General features: G+C 41.5%; 1 protein-coding gene across 1 annotated transcript; it reads right to left on the bottom strand.

The window, feature by feature from the left end:
• Positions 1 to 2681: 2681 nt before the first annotated feature.
• On the bottom strand, positions 2682 to 15467 carry GRXCR2 (glutaredoxin and cysteine rich domain containing 2). The gene is made up of 3 exons (XM_032844181.1): positions 15132 to 15467; positions 8598 to 8825; positions 2682 to 3392 (listed from the first exon to the last, which is right to left on the bottom strand). Exons 1-3 carry the CDS (start codon positions 15465 to 15467, stop codon positions 3210 to 3212), a joined length of 747 nt encoding a protein of 248 aa, XP_032700072.1. The 3' UTR covers positions 2682 to 3209.
• Positions 15468 to 21714: the final 6247 nt, after the last annotated feature.

The raw sequence follows: 21714 nt of genomic DNA, 5'->3' as shown, positions 1-21714 counted from the left end.
GACAATAAACTCACCCATGGCTCTGCCCAAACCAGCCGCAATGTTTATCGTTAATCTAGAAGTGGATATTTTAATGCAAACTTATCTCCGCAGATAGGGTTTGCATACAGTAGGTCATAAGCAATAGTTCTGGATACAAAGGACAGCAGACAGACTCTATGGTTCTACCTTCAAGATAGATCCACAATCCAACCACTTATACCATTTCCACTAGCAGCACACTGGCCCAGCCACCGTTCACTGTCATCAGAATTACTGTCATGGTCTCCTAACTGAGTTCCCAGTTCCACTTCAGCCCCATGGCATCTTCTCTCAATACAGCAGCCAGAGTAGCTTGTTAAAATACAATCACACTGTGACCCTCCTCTGCTTAAAATATCTGTATTAGTTGGCATTCCATCGGGAAAGCCAGAAACCACCCTTCTGGGGTATTTCAAAGAGAGGGAATATGTATCAGAGGGAACTGATTACAGAGATTAGTAACTACAGCAATCCACCACCACCGCTAGGCTGGAGGAACGTTCCACCGAACCTACAGGCAGAGCCGCTGATGTGACTAAGCTGGAAGTGAGCTTCCCGAGCTAGCATTCCCACCTGCCAGCTGCTCATGGGAACGGCTGTCAGGAGCCCCCTCAGAAAGAGAAGGGAGGCGCTTCCTTCCTACCGTCTTCCAGCTCTGCCAGTACCACCTGTTGGCAGAACTTAACAGGAAGCCAGCAGGAGAGATTTCTGGGAAGTGGAGTTTGCAGGTCTCCTGCCCCAGCAGTAAGAGCAGGGTATGGAAGGAGAGGGTATGCGGTTGACGGAAAACAGACCCTATCCAGAGCAGCACTTGACTCAGTAAAACCCAAGTTCTTACAAAGGCTCTGAAGGAAGCCGCCCTCTCATGCCAACACACCCGTGCCTTCCTTTCTGACCTCATTTCCTGACACTTGTCATCTTATTCCTTGCGCTCCAGCCACACTCATTTCTTTGCTGCTCTCCAAACACATCAGGCTCTCCTTCCTATGAGGCTAGCACTTGCTCTTTCTGCTGTCTGGAATAATCTTACCCCACATACTTTCACAACTCACTCCTCATCTCCTTTAGGCCTTTATTTAAAGGAAACCTCTCAGTGATGCTTCTCTGAAAACTAATCGAAGATTGCAACCCTCCCAACTCTCTATCCCCCTTATTATTTTTCATGAAAGCCTTTATCTTCTTCTAACACTCCAAACACCTATACATTATATATGTGCATACAATTATATATTTTAATTCTCTGTTGCATACTTTCCAGTTGTCTCTGAATATATACATCATATATTAAATACATGTTTTCAGTTGTCAGCATCTCCCCACCAAAATGGAAGCTCTATGGGGGTGAGGATTTTGTCTGTTTTGTCTACTGATACATCCCCAAGGCTCAATAAATACCTGTTGTCTGAACAAACAGATGTAATTCTTAGTGGATGTATTTATTATGGGATGAAAAGGATTAAAGTTTCCGGAAAGCATGAAAGAAGGAAAAGAAGCCAACATTGCTTACACTTCTTCCTCTGGGAAGCCCCTCAAACCCCACTCAGGCTATATGAGATGTCCCTTCTCTGCGCTTCAAACGCTCCTTGTAATTCCCGTCCCAGAACACGTCACACAACACTGTAATTATCCGTTCGTAGATCTATCTCTCCTCCACTGAAACTGTAAGCCCCATGCCCTACCGAAGGGATGGTGCCCATATGGGCAAGAGTGCACATACAGCAGGTGGGGCTCAAATTATTTATCATCGAATGTTCCTGTCAAAAAAGAGAAGAATATACATCGAGATTTCCTGTTATCATTCCTTCCTCTGGTACTCCGGAAGAAGAGAAGTGCCCAAAGCTGTGAGAAAACATACACCTATTCAGAGAACAGTTAAGTGTCGAAGCAAAGAAAGCCGGTGAACAACCATTCTATCATTCTGGCTAAGAGAGAACAGGCAACATTTATCACGGCTTCCAAAAATATTTTAATCTTTTTATTAGAAGTGTTCATATTTCCTGAAAAGCATTCTACTGTTGAATTATTTTAACAGCTATTAGAGGATAACAAACAAATCTTGAAAAAAATTAAGTTATGAAAACCAAAATTATCATAGAAAAGCCATGTGTCTCAATAGATAACAGATTTTACAGTGATACTCTCAAGGGGTAAGGACAGTGGGTGTTAGAGCTACAAAAGTTCATTAACAAAAGAATTTCTCTAATTTTATAACCAACCTTAAGAGGAAAGAATTACCTTTAGCACGTGTATTCACAGGCGGCAGAAAGATAATTCTTAAAAATCTGCCTTGGTGATAGTTTTTCTTTTAGTCGGTTCCAACAGAGAACTACAAAATAGCCAAGCTTTTCTGAAGAGATTGTGGCTTTATCTTAGATTTAATATACATTTATTTATTTACTAATAATTCAGGGGCTGGAAGAAGTCATATCATACACACATACTTAAGCACCAAATTTATCATAAATAGCTTTGACTTGGCTTATAACCCCAGGAGTTTAGAGGCACGCAGAAATGTCTTATCTCATCTGGTCTTAAGAAGTAGCATTGCTCATTGCCTGCATGAACACTACCCAAGCACTTCACACAGGAGACAGTCAGGACATTGAAAGAAAGGCCTTCTCAGCTCGCCTATCCTCAGCATAAAGCCCATACATGTTTTGTTTCCAGTGGCCTGCTCATACATTCCACATAGGGGCATCCCTTTTCTCTTCTGCTGAATTAAAAATTCAATCTGATCAATAATGATTTGAAATGCACTATAAGCTACAGGAATTCAGTTCATCAGAAACCTGCCTTTTTTATTCATTTCTCGCTGCATAATTTTGCAAAATAACTCCCAACCAGAAAATGATTTCAACCTACTGCCTGAAATGTACATTTATTTGCTCACTAGTGCAAGGGAAAAGCTGAGCTAAGTCAAGTAAGAGGCACGCACACATTCCTGGAAGGATAATTTTAGAACCTGTTTCAAAGCGGACTCTAATTCGAAATTGCCTCTGCCACTTAGAACCACACGGAGATGCTCCTAGCCTTATGAGATGTTATCAAGCGATTGAGTTTTGCCAGTGGTGGAAGTGGTCGCAAGCCACTGTGGCTTCCTTGCTGGGCGAGGAAAGAGAAGGAGGGGGCAGTTTATTAGAAATAGCTTCAGGAAGGATGCGATCACATCAGATGTACAAAGCCACGGGCTATTGATTGCAAATCTGGCAAGGCTGCAGGCCATTCTCATTGCAGGCAGGGCAGCGCAGGGCCCGATAGGACTCCTTAAATCTGTTGGCCAGCATGGAGAACTTGCTGCCGTGGCACAGAGAGCAGGTGGCACTGCCCGACCCTCGGCAGTGAAAACAGTTGTCCTCGGGAAGCTCCCCTTCCTGCAAGAGACAGGTCAGGGTTTAGTAACAGCAGTTCCAGACCATGGTTCCAAAACAGGGCGAAGCAGCACAGGGCTGCCCAACAGGCAGAGTACAAAATGCTTCCCAAAAATGCCAGTGCGGAAGCTGGCCAGAGGCATAGAATACTCACTGGAATTTCATCAGAGAGGATTTCCCCGATGAAATCTCTAAGGCAGCAGCCCCTGCTTTGCCTTTTGTACCTTTCCTTTCCTCGTCGCCCTTATCACCATCTGACCTGTGATTTCCATATGCTCTACCAGGATGAGGACTTATTCTTCCTTGTTGCCAAATACTAACAGCGAACACTTGTAGCATGCTTAGTAGGGGCCAGGTATGGTTCTAAGAGCTTTCTCTACATCCACCTATCTAATCCATATGCTATCCTGGTGAGACAGTGCAAGTACTAGCATCCTTCCTGCAGATAGGAAAATGAGAGACTGAGAAGTTCAGTTATCTGGCTGCGGTCCCACAGCCTGGAAGAGAGGAAGCAGGTTTTGATCCCAGGCGATGGAGCACCAGAGTTCCTGCTCCTCGGGATTATGCACACAGTCAAGAACTGTGAGAGACTCAAGGTTACAATCCTCTAAAGCTTAGCTCTGAATTCTTGCAGTACTTTGTTTTTTTTCTTTGAGAACTGTGATAAAGCCTAGGACAGCAATTAGGCACCTTGGACAGTTCCCTTGGCCGCTCTGAATCTTTGTTTTTCTGCAAAATGGGACTGGTAATGCTCACCACTCAGAGTAGATGCAATATGAAATGACAGAGTATATGAAAAGACCACAATATATTATCTGCCATCTTACAGATTCTCCATAAAAGTCAGTTCACTTCTAAGCCTTGCCAGTAAGTCTGGACTTACTAGTCCTTGACTCACATCTTACAGAAAATGCCCCGTCTACTGCCATGCTCCTTCCCTAAGACATCTCAAGGAAACTGGCAGACTCTATACTCTGCAAAGATTGTGCATAGACCACGAACCTTCCAAGAAATAAGGGGTGGTACCATATCAATAACAGGTGAATCCAGCACCAAGGCCTATCTATTTTACCTGCTAAACATCTCTCAAATCCACCCAGGTTTCTCCATCCCTGACCAAAATCCTAGTCCAGACGTCCACCAATTCTGGCATGGATCCAGAGTGGAGCCCTGCCTCTCATCTTGTGGGGCTGTTCTCCCCAATCCAGTTGACTCCTATTTGGTTTTAGATGTCAGGTTAGCAGTACCTACACCCCTGGCCCAGGAGGCCTGACCTGCCTGTACTGCCCCAAGCATGGCAGGTCTCATAATCTACTGGAAGCTTCTGCTGGCCACATGAGAAAGCTCTCTGTGTTAGTCCCTGTCACCATCACACCCAAGCCTTAAAGTACAGTGCCTGGCACAGTATCTGTCATTCACATGTTTGCTGAATGAATGAACAAAAAGTATCTACAGAACCCTTCCAATTCTTAAATTCTAGGAACTCACAAGATGGCTGGAGTCCACTGGGTGGCTTCATTCAGCCAACACAGCTCTCTTTTATAACTTAAGAATAAAAATAATCTTGAAAAGGGTGGCATAAGTTCTGAAAGTGGTTCCATTGTGCTACAAAGTACCTAAGAAGGCATTAAATTTCATTTATTCTAGATTTAAGGAACAGAAGTGATTACCCAACTGACAAAAACCTAAATGATGTCTATGCATCCTTTTGTTCATATTTATTGATTGCGGCCATATTTTGATATATTAACAATGGGAAAAGTTGTTTTCCTCCCTTAAAATGTTCAAAAGAGATGTATTTGCCAAAATTTTCTTTAAGCAAATTGCCACGGTCCTTTTGTTTCTGCCATATCCACATGTTTTTGTTTTGTACTGGATCCCAGTGAGATTTTAATGTTGCCAAAGGAAGTATAGTAAAATCCTACCATAATGCCATCCATGTCAACCAAAAATTAATTTGCACAGAATGCCAGGTTCAGATATTAAAAGATTAAGGAAACAACCTGGTGAGCCTGCTGCAGGGAAAAAAACAAATCATCGATCAAGTTTCCTCTACTATCATGTGGTTATATGATGAAGTATTAGAGGTATCACTGGAGTTTCTACTCTTACCCTGGGATACCACCCTCCTTCCAACCCTTGCCCTCAGCGTGCTGATTGGATCTTTTAATGAGTCATTAAATCAAGTGTTACTGAGCCTCTACTCTGTCCATGGCACGTGAGACGTAAGCTTCTGTCTTCCATTCCCTGGTTTTTAAATTCTTCTCAGAAAGCAGTAAGAGGACGTAGAACATCGCTGTACTGCAGAGCTTAGGTTCTAGAACCAACAGACCTAACCACCTCTTACTAACTCCACGAGCAAGGAAAGGGGCTCAGCTTTCATGGCAGACTCAAAGGCTTGGGTAAGCCTGAAGGAGCTAAGAAGCACCAATCTGGAGGCTGCTCAGCAGGCAGGTTAAGACGATATGATTGGTAGTCAGGTGGACTGGGCTTTGACCCCTGGCTCTGATGACCTCTGGCAAGTTACTTAACTCCTCTGTGCCTTGATTTCCCTAGCTACAGAAGAAGACTGCTAACAACACCTCCCTCAGAGAGCCCTCATGAGAATGGAGGAGCCTAACGCATGGAAAGCGCCGGGCATGGTGCCCAGCGGTCAGAGGCCCTCAATAAATGGCAGCTCTTATTATTATTACTTCAAAGGCAAGATCTTTATAAAGCATGAAGAAGCCCAGATGACTTATGGTCTCGGATCCATAGAACACACAGCCAGATTTTCCCCCTTCCGTCTTTCGCTGTGGCTCAATTCAATCATTCCTCTCCTTTTCTTGTACAGTTAATACAGAGGGTTGGCATGGTCTGGTTCTTAGCCTTGGTCCACTCTTTAATCAAGGTCCTCACTGCTTCCCTGTTCCATCTAACACAACAGAGAGTCTCCTGGTCGGAAGCGGCTCCTTGATGTTCTCCGACCCTCTTTTATACAATAAAACCTGTCTGGGCATTTATTGCACGAGGGATTTGGCAAACGAATAGCAATTTAAAACAGAGTTTAAGAGACAGGCAAGTATAGTATAGCCTTTCACAGCAACTTTCTGCTGCACACTTCTGTCCTAGTTTATAGTAGTAGAGCGAAAACACATGGGTCTCTCCAAACTGAATTTAAAGATAATTGTCACGTCAGGACTGTTGCTGCTTTTTTATTCAGGCCTGCAGCATGACCTGCATTTTATCATGCCTGGCTCTCTTCTGAAAATATATGCTCCAACATTACACAATTTTACAATCACAACATTACAGAATGGTGTGAAAAAGAGTAGAATTAATGAATTTTAAAGTGGGAAAGTAATGCTTTGGGTCACAATGTTTAGTAGTCCACCTGTTGCTCTGCTAGGTTCTGAACAACAAGAGAAGGCAGAAGAACAATACTTCCTACCAGCTGGCTCTCTGGTTCCGAATTCTAATACTCTTTCCACAAACATTTAACTAATATTTACTGCACACCTACTCTATGACAGGCTCTATTTTTATTTTTCATTTTTTTGACATGGGAACTCCTATGCCACACCCAACATAAATACGGCACCTGCCCTTGTGGAGAAAAATTCTAGTGGGTTAAAGTTAACATTAACCAAAGATTTACACAGGGAAATCTACGACTGCAACTGAAAAGGGGGTGAGGTGCTCTGAGGGGTCCAGTCTTGGATATTTCATCCTCCTAGAAGTGAGGGGAGGCCCCTCTAAAGAAGTGATGTCTCCATTGAGATTTCAGATGCTAAGGGCAAAACAGTGGGGAATCTGGAGAACATTCTAGGCACAAGGAAGTTGCTTCTGGCAGGAAAGGGCAAAGACCATATGAGTGGTAGCTAGAAGGGCAGTGTGTCTGGCAGAATGAGAAGAGATGTTTAAGAGGAGGCTAAAGAGGTGAACAGGCTATCTACTGTCTTATTCTAGGAAGTGAGAGGTCACTGAAGTTTGCAGTGGGGAAAAAGAATGATGAAGGGGAGACGTGATCATATTTGCATTTCAAAAATATCTTATCAAGTGTGAGATCAGGTTGCAAAGAGATATGAGCCCTTGTGAGCAGAAGTTTAATAAGAATCTTCTGCTAGAGTCTGGTCATGACCTTCTGGTTTCTGCCCTCTAAACCCTACCAGGGTAGAGACATCACTCACTATGAGGAAGTCCCTTGCCCATTTTGTCAACACCAACCCTGAGGAGGTGAGAGCTAGTCCCACAGTAAAGCTGAAACTCCCAAGGGATGGAAACCAAAGAGAGAGAAAATTCATTTCTGCTGCTATCCAAGATTTTACCCTCTTAGCTTAGATCCATCAAAATTGCTTTTCCCACTACCAATCCCACACTGTGAACTAATGAATATCATCATTCTACCCCTTCATCTGAGCATGTCTGAGCAACGGTTTCCAAGGTGAGGAGTCAGCACCTCTGAGAGGTGTGGGCAGAAAATCATTCTAAGTATTTCTATTTACTTTTTATCTTAAAAAGGCAAGAAATCAAGCTTCAGTCATACTTTCAAAAGAAAATGGTATGCTAATTTTTAATAAATTAGTTGCTACTGGCCTCTTCACTGGGTCAGGCAGTCCGCAGACAAATATAGGACCCAAGAAGCCCTGGAGCAAGCATGATGGAAACTGACCTCATAGCACGTAAAGTGCCAGTGGTGTCCCGGCTCATTCATTCACTTTGAGCATACCGCAGCATAAAGAATTTCCACTGTCCCTGGTCCAGCAGATGTACAGAGGATAGTGCTTAGTTTTAAGGAAACTAATCTCTACAAAACCCAGACACATGGCTTGATAAGATTCATTAAGGAAATTGGACTGAGGATAACCCCAATAACAGAAGCACAAGCAAACCCGTAAGAAAAAGACCAGAGCTGATTTTTTCCATCTCTGGAAGCTGTTCTATGCCACACTATATGCAGAGTGAAGACAATACATACCTAATCAGCTCTCAGAAGAAGTCACCAAAAACAACTAAAATCATGCATATTTGAAATATAGATGTAACTATTATTGCTAATCACATACCATTAAAATGTAATAAACTTAAAATTCCCTGACATTTTTTAACAGTTAGACATCTAAAGTATTTATATAGACGTTTTCACTTAAGTAGTGCACAGTCAAAACCATGTGGAGACCACTGCTGTAGGGCCAATTCCAAGGAGGACAGTGAACCACTCTGACACACCTGTGGGTACTGGCTATGGGAGAAAGTGCTTTCCGCGTCTGGCAAATGCCCATCGTTCTGGTCACGATCTCCATAGATTTCTTCTTTGCTCACCAGAGACTCTTCCTCAGCCTCTTCTTCCTTCTGGAGAATTTTCCTCATGAAATCTCTCTTGTCCATTGGGGTTCGAATGATTTTCAAGTTATTCGTGTAGATGATGATCTTTCCAAAATCTATAATAGGTGAAGACTAGAGAAATGGAGAATGAGCATGGTGACTTACCAGCAATCACGACATACAGGGCTGCAGAACCTGTTCAACATCCCGGGAAACAGGGGACAAAGAACCTGTCTAGCACTTAGAATTCCAAAAGTCCCTAAAGCTACAATTCGTGCCCAGGTTTGCTGGCTCTCTCTAAAAGCCCTGAAAACCAGCTTCCTTCTCCCTGTTGATGGTAAACAACCATAGCTGAACAAATCCTATGACGGGGCTGTAAGACTCGCACGGCCGGAGCCGAAGCTTCTATTCCCATTATATATCACAGTAGCTAAGGCAGAGCTGGGCACAGCAGGTGTTTTATAAACACAGAAGAGTGCTTAAAAAAAAAAAAGTTCTCCAAAATGTTTATGTATAAATGATAATATTAGATAAAATTTACTGAATTATTATTTTACTCTAGTGGATACCATTTTTTTCGTGTCAGACATCATGCTAAGCGTTTTACAAACATTACCTCACTTTCCCCTCAAACACCCCTTGAGGTGGATGTTATGATTTCTACATTTTATAGATAAGGAGACTGAGTCACAGTGGGGTTAAGAGCCTCCTAAAGCTGCAGACTATATGATCCAACTATATGATATCTAGAAAATACAGGACTAGGGATACAATAATAAGATAAGTGATTGCCAGTAAGAGTGGGGGAGACGGGATGAATAGCCAAGTGACAGAGGATTTTTAGGGCAATGAAAACACCCTACAGGATATTATAAGGATGGATATATGTCATTCTTCATTTTGTCTAAAACCACTGTATGTACAACATCAAGAGTGAACCCTTAGGTGAACTTTGGACTTTGTGTGATTTTAACGTGTCAATATAGGTTCATATTGGTAGGAAGAGAAAATGTACTATTTCAGGGAGTGATGTTGATAATGGGGGAGCTTATGTATGTTGGAGGCTAGAGTGTATATGAATAAAATCTCTATTTTCCTCTGGGAAAAAAAAAAAAAAGAGCCTCCCAAGGTTATCAGTGGGTGGGATTCAAACCCCAGTCTAACTCTAAAGCCCATATTTTTAACACCTACACTGCACTATTCACAAGCATTTTCCCCCCAGAAAACCTGTAAAATCATTATGTATACAATGATCATATATATATACAAATATATATATATATATATATATAGAGAGAGAGAGAGAGAGAGAGAGAGAGAAGTGATCTTACATATATGTAATGATCTTATATATGTAATGTTTTTATTATCTGTATAATACGTTAATCTTTTTAGGTCAATAAATATATTTCTGCAGCATCATTACTAATAGCTTATGTTCCTTTACGTGGATTTTTTATGTATGACTTGGTAATTTGCTGAGGAATAATTTAGGCAATACTACAATGCAGCAGAGAAGCATGGAGGAGGAAATGTTTGGGGATTATTTAACTAAGAACCCAGAGATAAGAAAGCTTGGCAACAAACAAGACCAATCTTAATACTGCTGTTCACCAATTGTGACATACAGGAGAGTCATCTGGCCTCTTAGAACCTCACTTTGCTCATTCCAAATGGGGTGACATCTAACTGGTGGGCATCACCACAGACAAAATCATTATGAAATCAGGAATGCCTTGGGGCGCCTAGGAGGCTCAGTTGGTTGAGCGTTCGAACTGCTGAGCCCTGTTCAGGTCGTGACCTCAGGGTTGAAAGATCGAGCCCCGAGCTGGACTCTATGTCCAAACTGGAGTCTGCTTAAGGTCCTTTCTCCCTTTCCCCCTGCCCTTCGCCCCCTTCAAGCACATGCACACACCATCTAGAAAACAAAACAAAAAACAGGAATACTCGGATACTGGGTGGTAAGCAGGTGCTGTCCTGCGACTTCTGTGTGCCCTCCTGTCGCCCACAGCTCTCTTTAGGGAGCCTCTACCGTCCCCAAACCCAGTAAGTAGCCATTTATGCTTAGGAGCCCAGGTCTCAGGACCCCGTCCCAAAGCTCTGCTGGCTTCTGTGCTGACAGGGCAATGTTCCTGGGGTGCAAGATTTTGATGCTCATCCCTGAGGCTAATTATATCGATCTCTAGGGGTGGAAGTGCAATGAAGAATATATAAAACAGGGATTTCAAAGCTAAAGATACCATGCAGGGTTGTTGCTGTTGCTGGTATTTAAAACTGTTCATTAGTACTGCGTGCACAATCATGCTGCACAGCTAATAAATACGTTGGCGCCAAATATTCTGCCTGCATTTACAAAAGTGTGGAAACCAAATTCACTGGGATGCCACAACCAAGCAGTCTCCTATATACAGCCATAACACATTCAGTCGCAACCTGGCTAAAACAGGACTTCAGTACTGGGATCCCCTTCCTTGGAACACGCAGAGAGTTTTCTATCACATTATTTATGAAGCCAGGAGCTTCCTACTTGGCCCTGTTTTCTCTCCCTCTCTTCAAGGGATCATGTGGCAGCTTCCCTTTCCTATTGTTTGATGCACACTGGGTTCCTGTTTCACACTCTGGACTATCAGTTTCTGAACATCAGAAGATAAAGATGGTGGCACTTTTAGAAGGTTCCATTTCCACTTCCACTAATAGCCAAAGAGGTTTAGTTACTAGGGAGCTTTTTTTCACATGTAGAACTGGTTTTTTCAAAGTGAAACTCTTAACCCACTGGAAAAGAAATTGTGGTCATCTGGTCCAACCTCCTGCCTCTAAGCTGGTCTGTATCCGAGATACCCAAGATAGTACATTTATTTTTAATGTACTTGAAAGGAGGGGGGTCCCAAATCACCTGTGAGGTGTGTTTATGTTTCAGTCACCCCGACAGCGAAGTTCTTCCTTGTGTCTAAGGAAACCCTCAAGGCGTAACTAAAGTTCACATTATCTGGTGACAACCAGTTGCCCATGAGGAACACACATTCTTGCATTACAGAGGGCCAGGACGAAGCCATGAATTTTTGTGTTTCCTTCCATAGTGCCCAGAATGGCAACTTGAGTGACTGAGCTTCATAAGTGCTCTGACGTCCATGGCCACATGCCTGGAGACTCCTATTCGGGCACCATGACACCTTTCCGCTTAAAATAACAGGGACGCCTTCCTGAGTTCTAGAAATGCAAAAGGCTATGGAGGCAGGCAGGCCTGAGGTCAATTTTTCTGTGCAAGATTTGCAAGTTACCAAACCCCATGTGCTATTTTTCCAATTTGTAAAATTCTCAAAGAACTGCCTTGAAAATGCAATGACATATATACAAAAGATGTGTTCAGTAATATGCCATGTCCCTTCCTTCCCTTCCATTTTTTTTAAATGAAACTTATAAACTTCAAATGGTTTCAATTCTTTAAAATATTTATTTGTTTATAACTACTTTCTCTATCATATAAAAAATTTTTTTAAAAGACTCAGTATTTCTTTGATGAGAACCTGGTCATTATCACAAAGGTAGGGATTACTTACTTGCTAAGCACATCCAATGTTACAGGTACAATGCTGAGTGATTCTTACATATAATCTTTTTTTAATCACCACAACAATCTTCATAAGTAGATACTTTTATTTACTCTCATCTCATAGAAAATGACATTGAAGCACGACAAGATTAAGTGGTCTGTCAAGCTCCCACAGTAAGTAGGCAAGGGGACAGCAAGCCCGGGTTTAAAAGACATCAGAGCCCCTGCCCTTTTTTTTTTTTTTTTTAAGATTTTACTTATTTATCTGAGAGAGACTGAGAGAGAGAAAGAGAGAGAGCACAGGCAGGGGTGGAAAGGCAGAGGGAGCAGAAGAAGCAGGCTCCCTGCCGAGCAGGGTCCCCAAAGCAGGGCTCAATCCCAGGATTGAGACCTGAACCGAAGGCAGACACTTAACTGACTGAGCCACCCAGGTGCCCACGCCTGCTTTGTTAAAATGATTATTTTTACTGTGGTAAAATACATAGTACATGAAATTTACCACTTTAACCACTTCTCAGTATACAGGTCAGTGACATTATTATGTTCACACTGTTGTGGAGCCCTTACCACCAGTCACCCCCAGAACTTCTTCATCTTCTCAAACTGAAACTATATCCCCATTAAGCTCCCACTGCTCTATTTTCTGTCTCTATAAATCTGGCTATTCTAGGCACTTCACATAGATGGAATCATATAATTATCTTTTTATGACTGGTTTATTTCACTTAGCATAATGTCTTCAAGTTTCATCTGTACTGCAGCTTGTGTCAGCACAGCCTTCCTTTTTAAGGCTGAGTAATATTCAACTGTGTGTATATACATTTTATTTGTCCGTTCATCTACCGATGGACATTTGGGTTGCTTCCACTCGTGAATAACTGTGAATAAAGCTGCTATGAACACTGATGTACAAACACCTCTTCAAATGTAGAGCCTTTACTTATAATTGTTGTGTTTAACTGCTACCCAGTGTTGCTTCATAACCAATATTTACTAGGGTTTATTTTATAGTTGAATTCACTACTGAAAAATCATGGCTTTCCAGCTCTCATTTCCTTAAGTTTCATAAATACCATACTGACAACCAGTTTCAGTGGGCGGAGCTGCAAGAATCCATCCTGACCCCCTCTCACCCGGAGACTGGCTAAGATTGGGAGGTAGCATTTGGATCAGGCAGCAAAGAAAATAAGGATAACTGGATCAAACAGGAAACCTGATCAAGCAGGAATCAAACTCTGAACACGGTCTCCAGAGTACTGTGTTTAAACAACGTTGTGGTGCTGCTATGAAGACTCAGTTGTCTGGTTTTATAAGTCCTTACCAAATCATACATATACATAAGTCCCAAGTTGGACACAGGACTTGTAAAGGTCAGGTGGCCAAATTATCTACCATAGCCTGCACAAGGTCTGTATAAACCACAGCTTTGTAAAGTCTAAACATACAGGTAAGATTTAGTTTCAAAGAGATACTGTAAGTACAAGATATAGCCAAGACCCTAGGATATAATAATCACTTGGTAAATGGTAACTATTACTATTAACATTACCATTAATATTAATGGTGAGAATAGAATTGAAATAAAAAGAATAATTTTAGAGAATAAAAAGGAACATCCCACACAACCAAAAGCATGAGGAACCAGAAGATCTGGGTCCTTATTCTGACTTTGAACCTAATGACTCTCTAATACTGGGTAGATCCCTTAATAACTTGGCACTCAGTTTTCCTCATCTGCAAAATGGGAATGACCGTAGTTTGCCTTTCTCCTCCAAGCTGCGGTAAAGACCCAAGGACAAACTATGTGAAACTGCTTTGTAATGCATAAGTTGCTCCACTAACATGTTCACTCCAGCCCCTTTTATTATCAAAAAGAAACCTGGTATTATCTCTGATCAATGTGGACTCCCATAATTACACTTTTACCAATGTCAGAAAGGCCAGTGCATTTGTCTGTATAGACGAATTATCTGTTCCCTTAGGAAACTAACAATAAAAATGATTAGAGAGTAATTATCTGAATTTTACACTTTAAAGATGAGAGCATATCCTGGTGTACTATTCATTAATAACCTGACACATTATATAACTGTATTTAATATAAAAGAAAAAAAGGCATTCATGGTCCCAATGGCAGCCACATACACATCTCCTTTTCATTTTTAGAAATCAGTGACTATTTTCCAAGTTCTTCTAGCTTCAAAGAAAATCATGTAGGGGCTTTTCATTATCCATGGTACTGGGGAAGAGAACTGAAATTAAGAGATAAAATACACATTTCAATTGAACTATTAGCTCAAACTTCTTCCCCAAGTAACATTTCCTCTGTTTGACATGCTTTTCGCCATTTCTTCCCAGGATTCCAACCACTCAGTGTTCACACTAATGAGCAATGGAAAGGCAAAATAAAGAAACAAACATTTTTTAAAAGCAGGCAGCAGGAGGGGGATAGGAAATAAAGTAAGACATGGATAAACCACAAGCTGAGTAACTGGCTGGAGTGAAATGAGCACCTTTGAATACTCAGCTCTTTCAGGAAACAAAACAACCAGTTGTCGCCTAATTTTCTAAAACGCAGTCTGGCAAGCTGAAAACCACGGCATCTCTATTTAATTTACTTACCAAGATAACCCAGCCAATGGCCCAATTACAATTTACTACCCTGGATGGAACTGAATACTGTACATGCTCATTGCACTTTCCAATAAGGAGGCAGCAAGCATGCTATTTTTGTCCCAGAAATATTATTCCAATAGCGGCTTCCGATTTGGAGCACCTAGAGCTCTGGTTGGTACTGGAGCATGAGCAAGATAGAAATTTGAATCAGTTAGGTGTTTTCCTATATACGTTTCAGTCCTTAAAGTTCATACACCATGCACAATACCAACCTTATGGTCATTCGCCTTGTAATCATTGAAGAAAGGCTGGCTGCCCGCCAAACTGTAGGCGTTGCCCTCTCTAAACACGCTGATCCTTTGAGCAGTCAGCTTAGGGGAGTATGGTTGGGGCTTGGGGGCTTCCCCAGACCCGTAAACACCATCCACCGGTTCAAGGGACTCTTGGAGAAAACTGTGAGGGTATTCCTCCTTTGGCGACTCTAATTCCTGCCCATCCTCAAAGACCTGCTTCAACACTCTGCCACTGTAGGAGGAAGAGATTTTAAATCGTACTTTCCGTGGTTTGCCGTCACTCTTCTGGTTCAGCTTCTTCTCAGGGTCCTCCATCAGTAGAAATTTCACCCTGTGGTTTGCAGGCTTCAGTGTGGCCAGTAAAATTTGGGGCTCTGAGGAAAAGGCATTTTATTTTCTCTCCTCTTGCGTATAATTAATTCAAGTTGGTGCTGGGGTGTGCTCAGTTTACAGCAACTGACACCCACACATTAAATATTGATAGACCCTCATGCCAACGTAGGCGATTGTGGGTTTACAGAGCGGACGGAGCACAGTGTAAGACAAGATTGGGTCCCCTTTGAATCCTAAACTCCCCCATAACTTCACCCCCAACACTGGCTTTTCCTAACTTGAGCAAGAGTAGATTTATTTAGACTGAACAAGTATCAACTCAATAAGGCTCAGTTACTCCATCAGCTAGCAAAGGTCTTATTTTTATTCTTACAACAACAATGACCCAGTGAGCACTTAATAGGCACCACAGATTTTTGCGTGCATCGCCTTACTTGGTGCTCACAATAAGCTGACATTGGAAGTGCACTGAGCCCTGCTTTACAGGGGGAGAGAGAGGCTCAGAGCACTTGCTCCATTTGTCTATTCTGGTGCAGCTAGGGTAAGAGACAGCAGGGGTTAGAATTCAGTTCTAACCCTCAAAACCACAGTCAGTCCATTAAGCCAAGAGTTTTCAAACCGTGTTTCCCAGAGCCCTAGATAGGAGGGAACCACAGATCCTGGATTCCAGGCCTCCACCTCTGTATGAATCAGAGAGGCTACATTTCCTCTATACTTTATAGATAAGATTTTATTTGCAAGTGCAGCACGAGGCCCCGCTGCCTACTGTAGACAATACTGAGTAAAGGTCTGACAGGGTGCACTAGCTGCTGGGATGAGTATCACTGAAGTGTGAGTTGTGGGGCTTGTGAATGACAGTCCTGTAATCTGGTTCAGGAAACACACCTAACACATACAAAATAACAGCCTCCTGCTTGCAGCAAACTGTCTGACTCCCACAATACGTATTCTGGGGAGAGAGTGGTCCCTAAGGGAACAAGGATGCAAAAAGGCTTGAAAAGGAATGGACACATGAGTAAAGTCTAAAAGGAGAGATTGGATTTGAAGAGCTGAAATGGTGGGGTTGAGCCTTTCTCCCTGTTTTTGTTAATGATTTCATCACTCACTCCATTGCCCAGACTGACTTGTCTTGTACTCTTGCCGCCATTGCTATGGATTCTATGACCACTGCATTCTTTCATCCACCCCACCAACCTGACCCCAGGTCAAGCCCTCATCACTTCTGTTCTCAAGATTGCAACAATCTCCTCATGACCTCCCCATCCAACCAGTCTCAACAGGGAAGCCAGAGCCATGTTTGAAAAAACTGCAGATGTCAATCTCCTTCATAAAAGGTCCTAGCCTTTCTGTGAAGCAGGCAAAGTTCCCCAAAACTAACCGTACCATCATTTCCACCCTCATCCTCTGTCACTCTTCTAGGTGCTGCCTGAAACTGGTATTCCAGGCACAGTAACAAGCTCACCTGTTTCTTACAACCACAGGTTTCTGTCTCTTATCCAATGCTGTGTTTCCTGACCGAAATGTCAAGCCTTCATTCCTCCTCCAAGCTACACCTCAAATGTCACTGCTTCTGGGAAGTCTTCCCACTTGCCCCAAGTCAAAAGCCATAGAACTTTGGATCAAGGACCATTAAGCGCTTCTTGCTTTCTCTGACCATTCCTGGGTTTCCCTCCACTAAACTGTAAACATTTTAGACTCAGAAACTGCCTTTACCATTTCTCTATCCCCAGTGCTTATCAAAGTACCTGCATAAAATAACTCAGTTAATAACTGCTGAGTGAATGACTCCAGGTAAGAAAAATCAAATAAATCAAACTTTTGGAATAGGGTTGAGCATATTTTATGGAGAACAGGTAGGATCAGAAAGTGGTCAAGAAAAACATTTGTATTTCCACTAAGGAGCAGTTTCACAATTACAAGTTCCTACATAATCAACATAAGGAATAGGTTACACACACACACACACACACACACACACAAATTGCATTTTTTGAAAAGAAAGACATGCTCATCATAACATCAGAATATACATCCTTCTAGGCTTCCTAGGGTGCACAGCTGGCCCTGATGTACCTTGAATGCATTATAGGAGGCTGACACATGGCTCCTTCTGCCCTCAGGACAACCAGGTAGGGCCCAGGCTTCCAGGTGGCCATCCCCGACTACATTAGCCTCATTCACTGTGTACAGAACGAATATCATTATCTTATAGTATTTGAGGAAAAAAATTGATTTGAATCAAGCAGCACCAAATCAGAAGTGTTCAGGAGTACTCCACCAACAGGAGCACAGAGAGAGACTTTTATAGAAAAAAGGCAGAAACAAAGTCAGGAAACTATTGATTGGCTATTAGTGACCGTCCGCCCTGAGTGTTTTGACTTCATAACCATGAGGTGCGTATGGGCTTAGATTTTGGGTTATACGGATTATACAGGCTGCCACAGCATTAAAGCCACATCAGTTTAAAGGCCTCCTTGTTTAATTAATTTAACAGTTCCCCCATTTTTGTCATCCTCTGATACTCAAAAGATTGACCAAACGCCTGGTATTAGTGTGATTCTCAGTCACCATCAATACTAAGTCGCTCTTGTCTCGTTATGGAACTCATAGGGAATGACATCAGATCCATTGAAGAATGGTCTTTGTGTTCCTCTCATTGTTCATCTTGTTTGTTTCTCCAAGGACAGTGAGACCACACAAGGGAGACTATCATTTGGAGGGTAACACTAAGAAACTTAAATATACTCATTAGCCAGGTTACCCATGAACCATGCCAGTTAGTATCAAACAAATTTTAAAAATGCACCTAAAAGGGCATCAGCCTATTTTCCCAGGCAGCATACTTAGTTGTTGCTACAATACCAGAAGTATCGATTCAGGTACAGCAGGAGTTATTTGCTATGGCACAGACTCTTCTTTGTTCAGCCAGTAAGTAATCTAAAGCAATTCTATTATCTAAAACCACCTTCGCAGGAAAGTCAAGGGACTTTTACTGTGCAGCTATGGCCTTACTGGTACCTTCAGTGAGAGTTACCAGAATTAAGAAGCACTACCCTCCTGTACATTAACAGAAAAAACAAATAGGAAAAAAGCAAAAAGATGCTGGAGATGAAGATCTTCATCTGTGAACTTGGAAGAGCTGTCCACTCGAGATGCCATCTGCTTCTGAGGAGTAACCTCCCTAGTCAGTTTTAATTTTAGATCTCTAGCAGATGTGCAATTCCAAGAGTCTTAAGTCTTTTTAACTGGGAGATATGGATCCAAGATTCAAATTCCTGAAGTTTGACTTACGTATGGTAGCGAGGAGGACCTGGTATAGACTCTTCCAAGAAAGGGTTAAGGTAGTCTTTCTTTTCAGTGATTCCAAATCAGAGGGATGAGAGAAAATTGGAAACTTTAGTATGGACAGTTGTAGGCACTAGAATTCAAGATCCATTTCAGCTTATAGGTATATAACAAAGCCCTCAGGACAATAAACAGGACTAGAATCTGATGTCTACACATTTGTGTATAATATCCTAAAAACAAAATTTTTTTCCTCTACGATCACCCTCATCTCTATCAAAGATCATCACAGTAAGACTAATTTGTTTGCAAAATAAGTCTAGTCTCATTAGATTTGGCCTGATTATTCACATAAGTGCAGCAAGCATAGTGATCAACCAGATAGGCTCTTTTTAAATCTTTTTGCTGAAACTTTTCATAAGGACTCTTAGACTGGACTGTTAAAAGCCTCTCCAGACTAAGAAACCAAGCCAAGAACTCACCATCAGACTTCACCTGACATACCTACAGATCTGCATGAATTCTCCCGTTTGAAGGTAATCTGAGGGTTTCTGAGGAGCTGCCCAGAAGCTTCCATTACCCACTTGGTAAGTTTACAGGGAACCCTGAAGCAAGGTATTGGGCTAGTTTATCCAAGGGGTTTTTATGGGTTGCATGATGTCAAACTTAGCTCCTTCAAACTGTCTGGTCATATTTGTTTTTCTTTTCTTTTCTTTTTTTTTTTTTAAGATTTTATTTATTTATTTGAAAGGAGAGAGAGAGAGAGAACAAGTTGGGGGAGGTAGGGGCAGAGGTAAAGACAGAGGGACAAGCAGATTCCCTGCTGAGCAGGGAGCCCGTGTCTAGTTTTATTTGACTATATACATATTCTCAAACATGATATTCCAGTCAAAGCTTTGGTAATATAACCAATGTTTACAATTGTGTCCTGCTATAAGGAGAACAGATTCTATTGAACTTATGCAAATAACTATATTGCCATGAAAATAAGAATACTCAAAAAATTTCTGAATTCAGTAGGGATCAGATAGGAAGAAAAAGTAAATGTTTCATTTCTGTTTACAAAGGTATACTTTACAAAATTACTATAAGTCATAGATAGCTTAAGAGAAAAGAGAAAAAGCTTTCCTTAAATCTGGAAGAAAACAAAACTAAGGAAGCAGCAGTGTTTCAAAGAAACAGTTGTAAAAAAAATTACAATCGTTTTCATCAATTCATTCAATTCCACGTTAATAATTTTCGTTCCACTTGAATCCAGTTTTTCCTTTAGTTCTGGAAATTCTTTCCCAATTCAGTTTTATGATCTTAAAGTAATCAGAAACCTATATTCAAAAGTACTTATCAGACTCCTTTCTACGAATCTTTCTGAAGATGGAGCACCTTTGCAAAAACATCAGAGTAAAGTAGTAATTGTCTGTAAATGACAAAAAGACTTAACCAAACAGCCATGGTAATAGATCTGAAGAGAGTTCATCTGACAAGGAAATGTAGTTATTTCTGTTGCACCAATAATTTAGGCTGATAGTTGGACAATATGAGAATACTGACAAATTTCTAGCAACTTTAAACAATTTCTGGAATACAGATATTAGTAACAGACATTCATACACATATAACCTAAGAAGGTTTATCATCACTTATTTGACAGTGCTTCCCACATAATTTAACAGACCAGATAACCCTAATTAGTTTAACATCGCTCTTTAACAAGATGAGAGAGCTTCTAACAATCCTCTGGGACATCTCAAAGTTACTCTAAGGTCAAAAAGGCTGCATTTGCAATTTGATTTGGGGAAACTGTCAAAATGTCAAAAGGTGTGAACATCTGACTAAATAGGATCTCAAATGGTTATCAAACACTAAATTGTCGATTTAACCACAGAAGAATTTAAAGACCAATACAGAAGGTTACATAGTTGTGAACAAAACTTAGCTTTTTTAATATTGAGAAAAATGGACTTTCTTTTCTTTTTTCTTCTTTTTTATTTTATTTTATTTTATTGAGAGAGAGAGTGACCTAGAGAGAGAGCACAGGAGCAGGGGCAGAAGGAGAGGGAGAAGCAGACTCCCCTGCTGCCCAGGGAGCCGGACATGGAGCTGGATCCCAGGACCCTGGTATCATGACCTGAGCTCAATCATGACTGAGCCACCCAGGCACCCCAAGAACACTGGGTTTTCTTATGTAATCAACGATCTGATAAAAACAAGTGAAGAGGGGCACCTAGGTGGCTCAGTTGGTTAAGCGTCTGCCTGCAGCTCAGGTCATGATCCCGGGGTCCCAGGACTGGGCTCCCTGCTCAGCAGGGAGCCTGTTTCTCCCTTACCTCCATGCTCATGCTCTCTTTTGCGCTCTCTCTCAAAAAAAAAAAAAATCTTTAAAAAATAGGTGACAAAACATTACATTATTTTGATAAAATACAAACTCTTTGCTTTTCAGGTTGACTGCCCAAAAGGGGGAAAATATGCATATATGTATATATATATATAGCACTGTACTTCTGATACAGAAACTCATTCTTTAAAAACTTAAAGAAAGGGGTGCCAGGGTGGCTCAGTGGATTAAAGCCTCTGCCTTCGGCTCGGGTCATGGTCTTATGGTCCTAGGGTCCTGGGATCGAGCCCCACATTGGGCTCTCTGCTCAGCAGGAAGCCTGCTTCCCTTCCTCTCTCTCTCTCTGCCTGCCGCTCTGCCTACTTGTGATCTCTGTCAAATAAATAAATAAAATCTTAAAAAAAAAAAACAAAACAACAACAAAAAAAACTTAAAGAAATCTATTCCCATTTTAATCAGCTTAAGCACATACAAAATTCCTTTTCCAAGATTCCTTTCCACAAACCTTCTAAAGAAAACTCTTTTTATATTCATTTAGGTTTTGGCCTATGTTTTTCTTTTTCTCATTCTGGAATCACTGGTCATTCTACTTTCCCTACCTACTTTTCATAC

Source organism: Lontra canadensis, unplaced genomic scaffold (assembly GCF_010015895.1).
Source record: "Lontra canadensis isolate GAN:19392208 unplaced genomic scaffold, GSC_riverotter_1.0 scaffold4, whole genome shotgun sequence".
In the NCBI taxonomy this organism is placed as follows: Eukaryota; Metazoa; Chordata; class Mammalia; order Carnivora; family Mustelidae; genus Lontra; species Lontra canadensis.
Note: the sequence above shows the minus strand (reverse complement) of the source record. Positions and strands in the feature narration are given on the sequence as shown.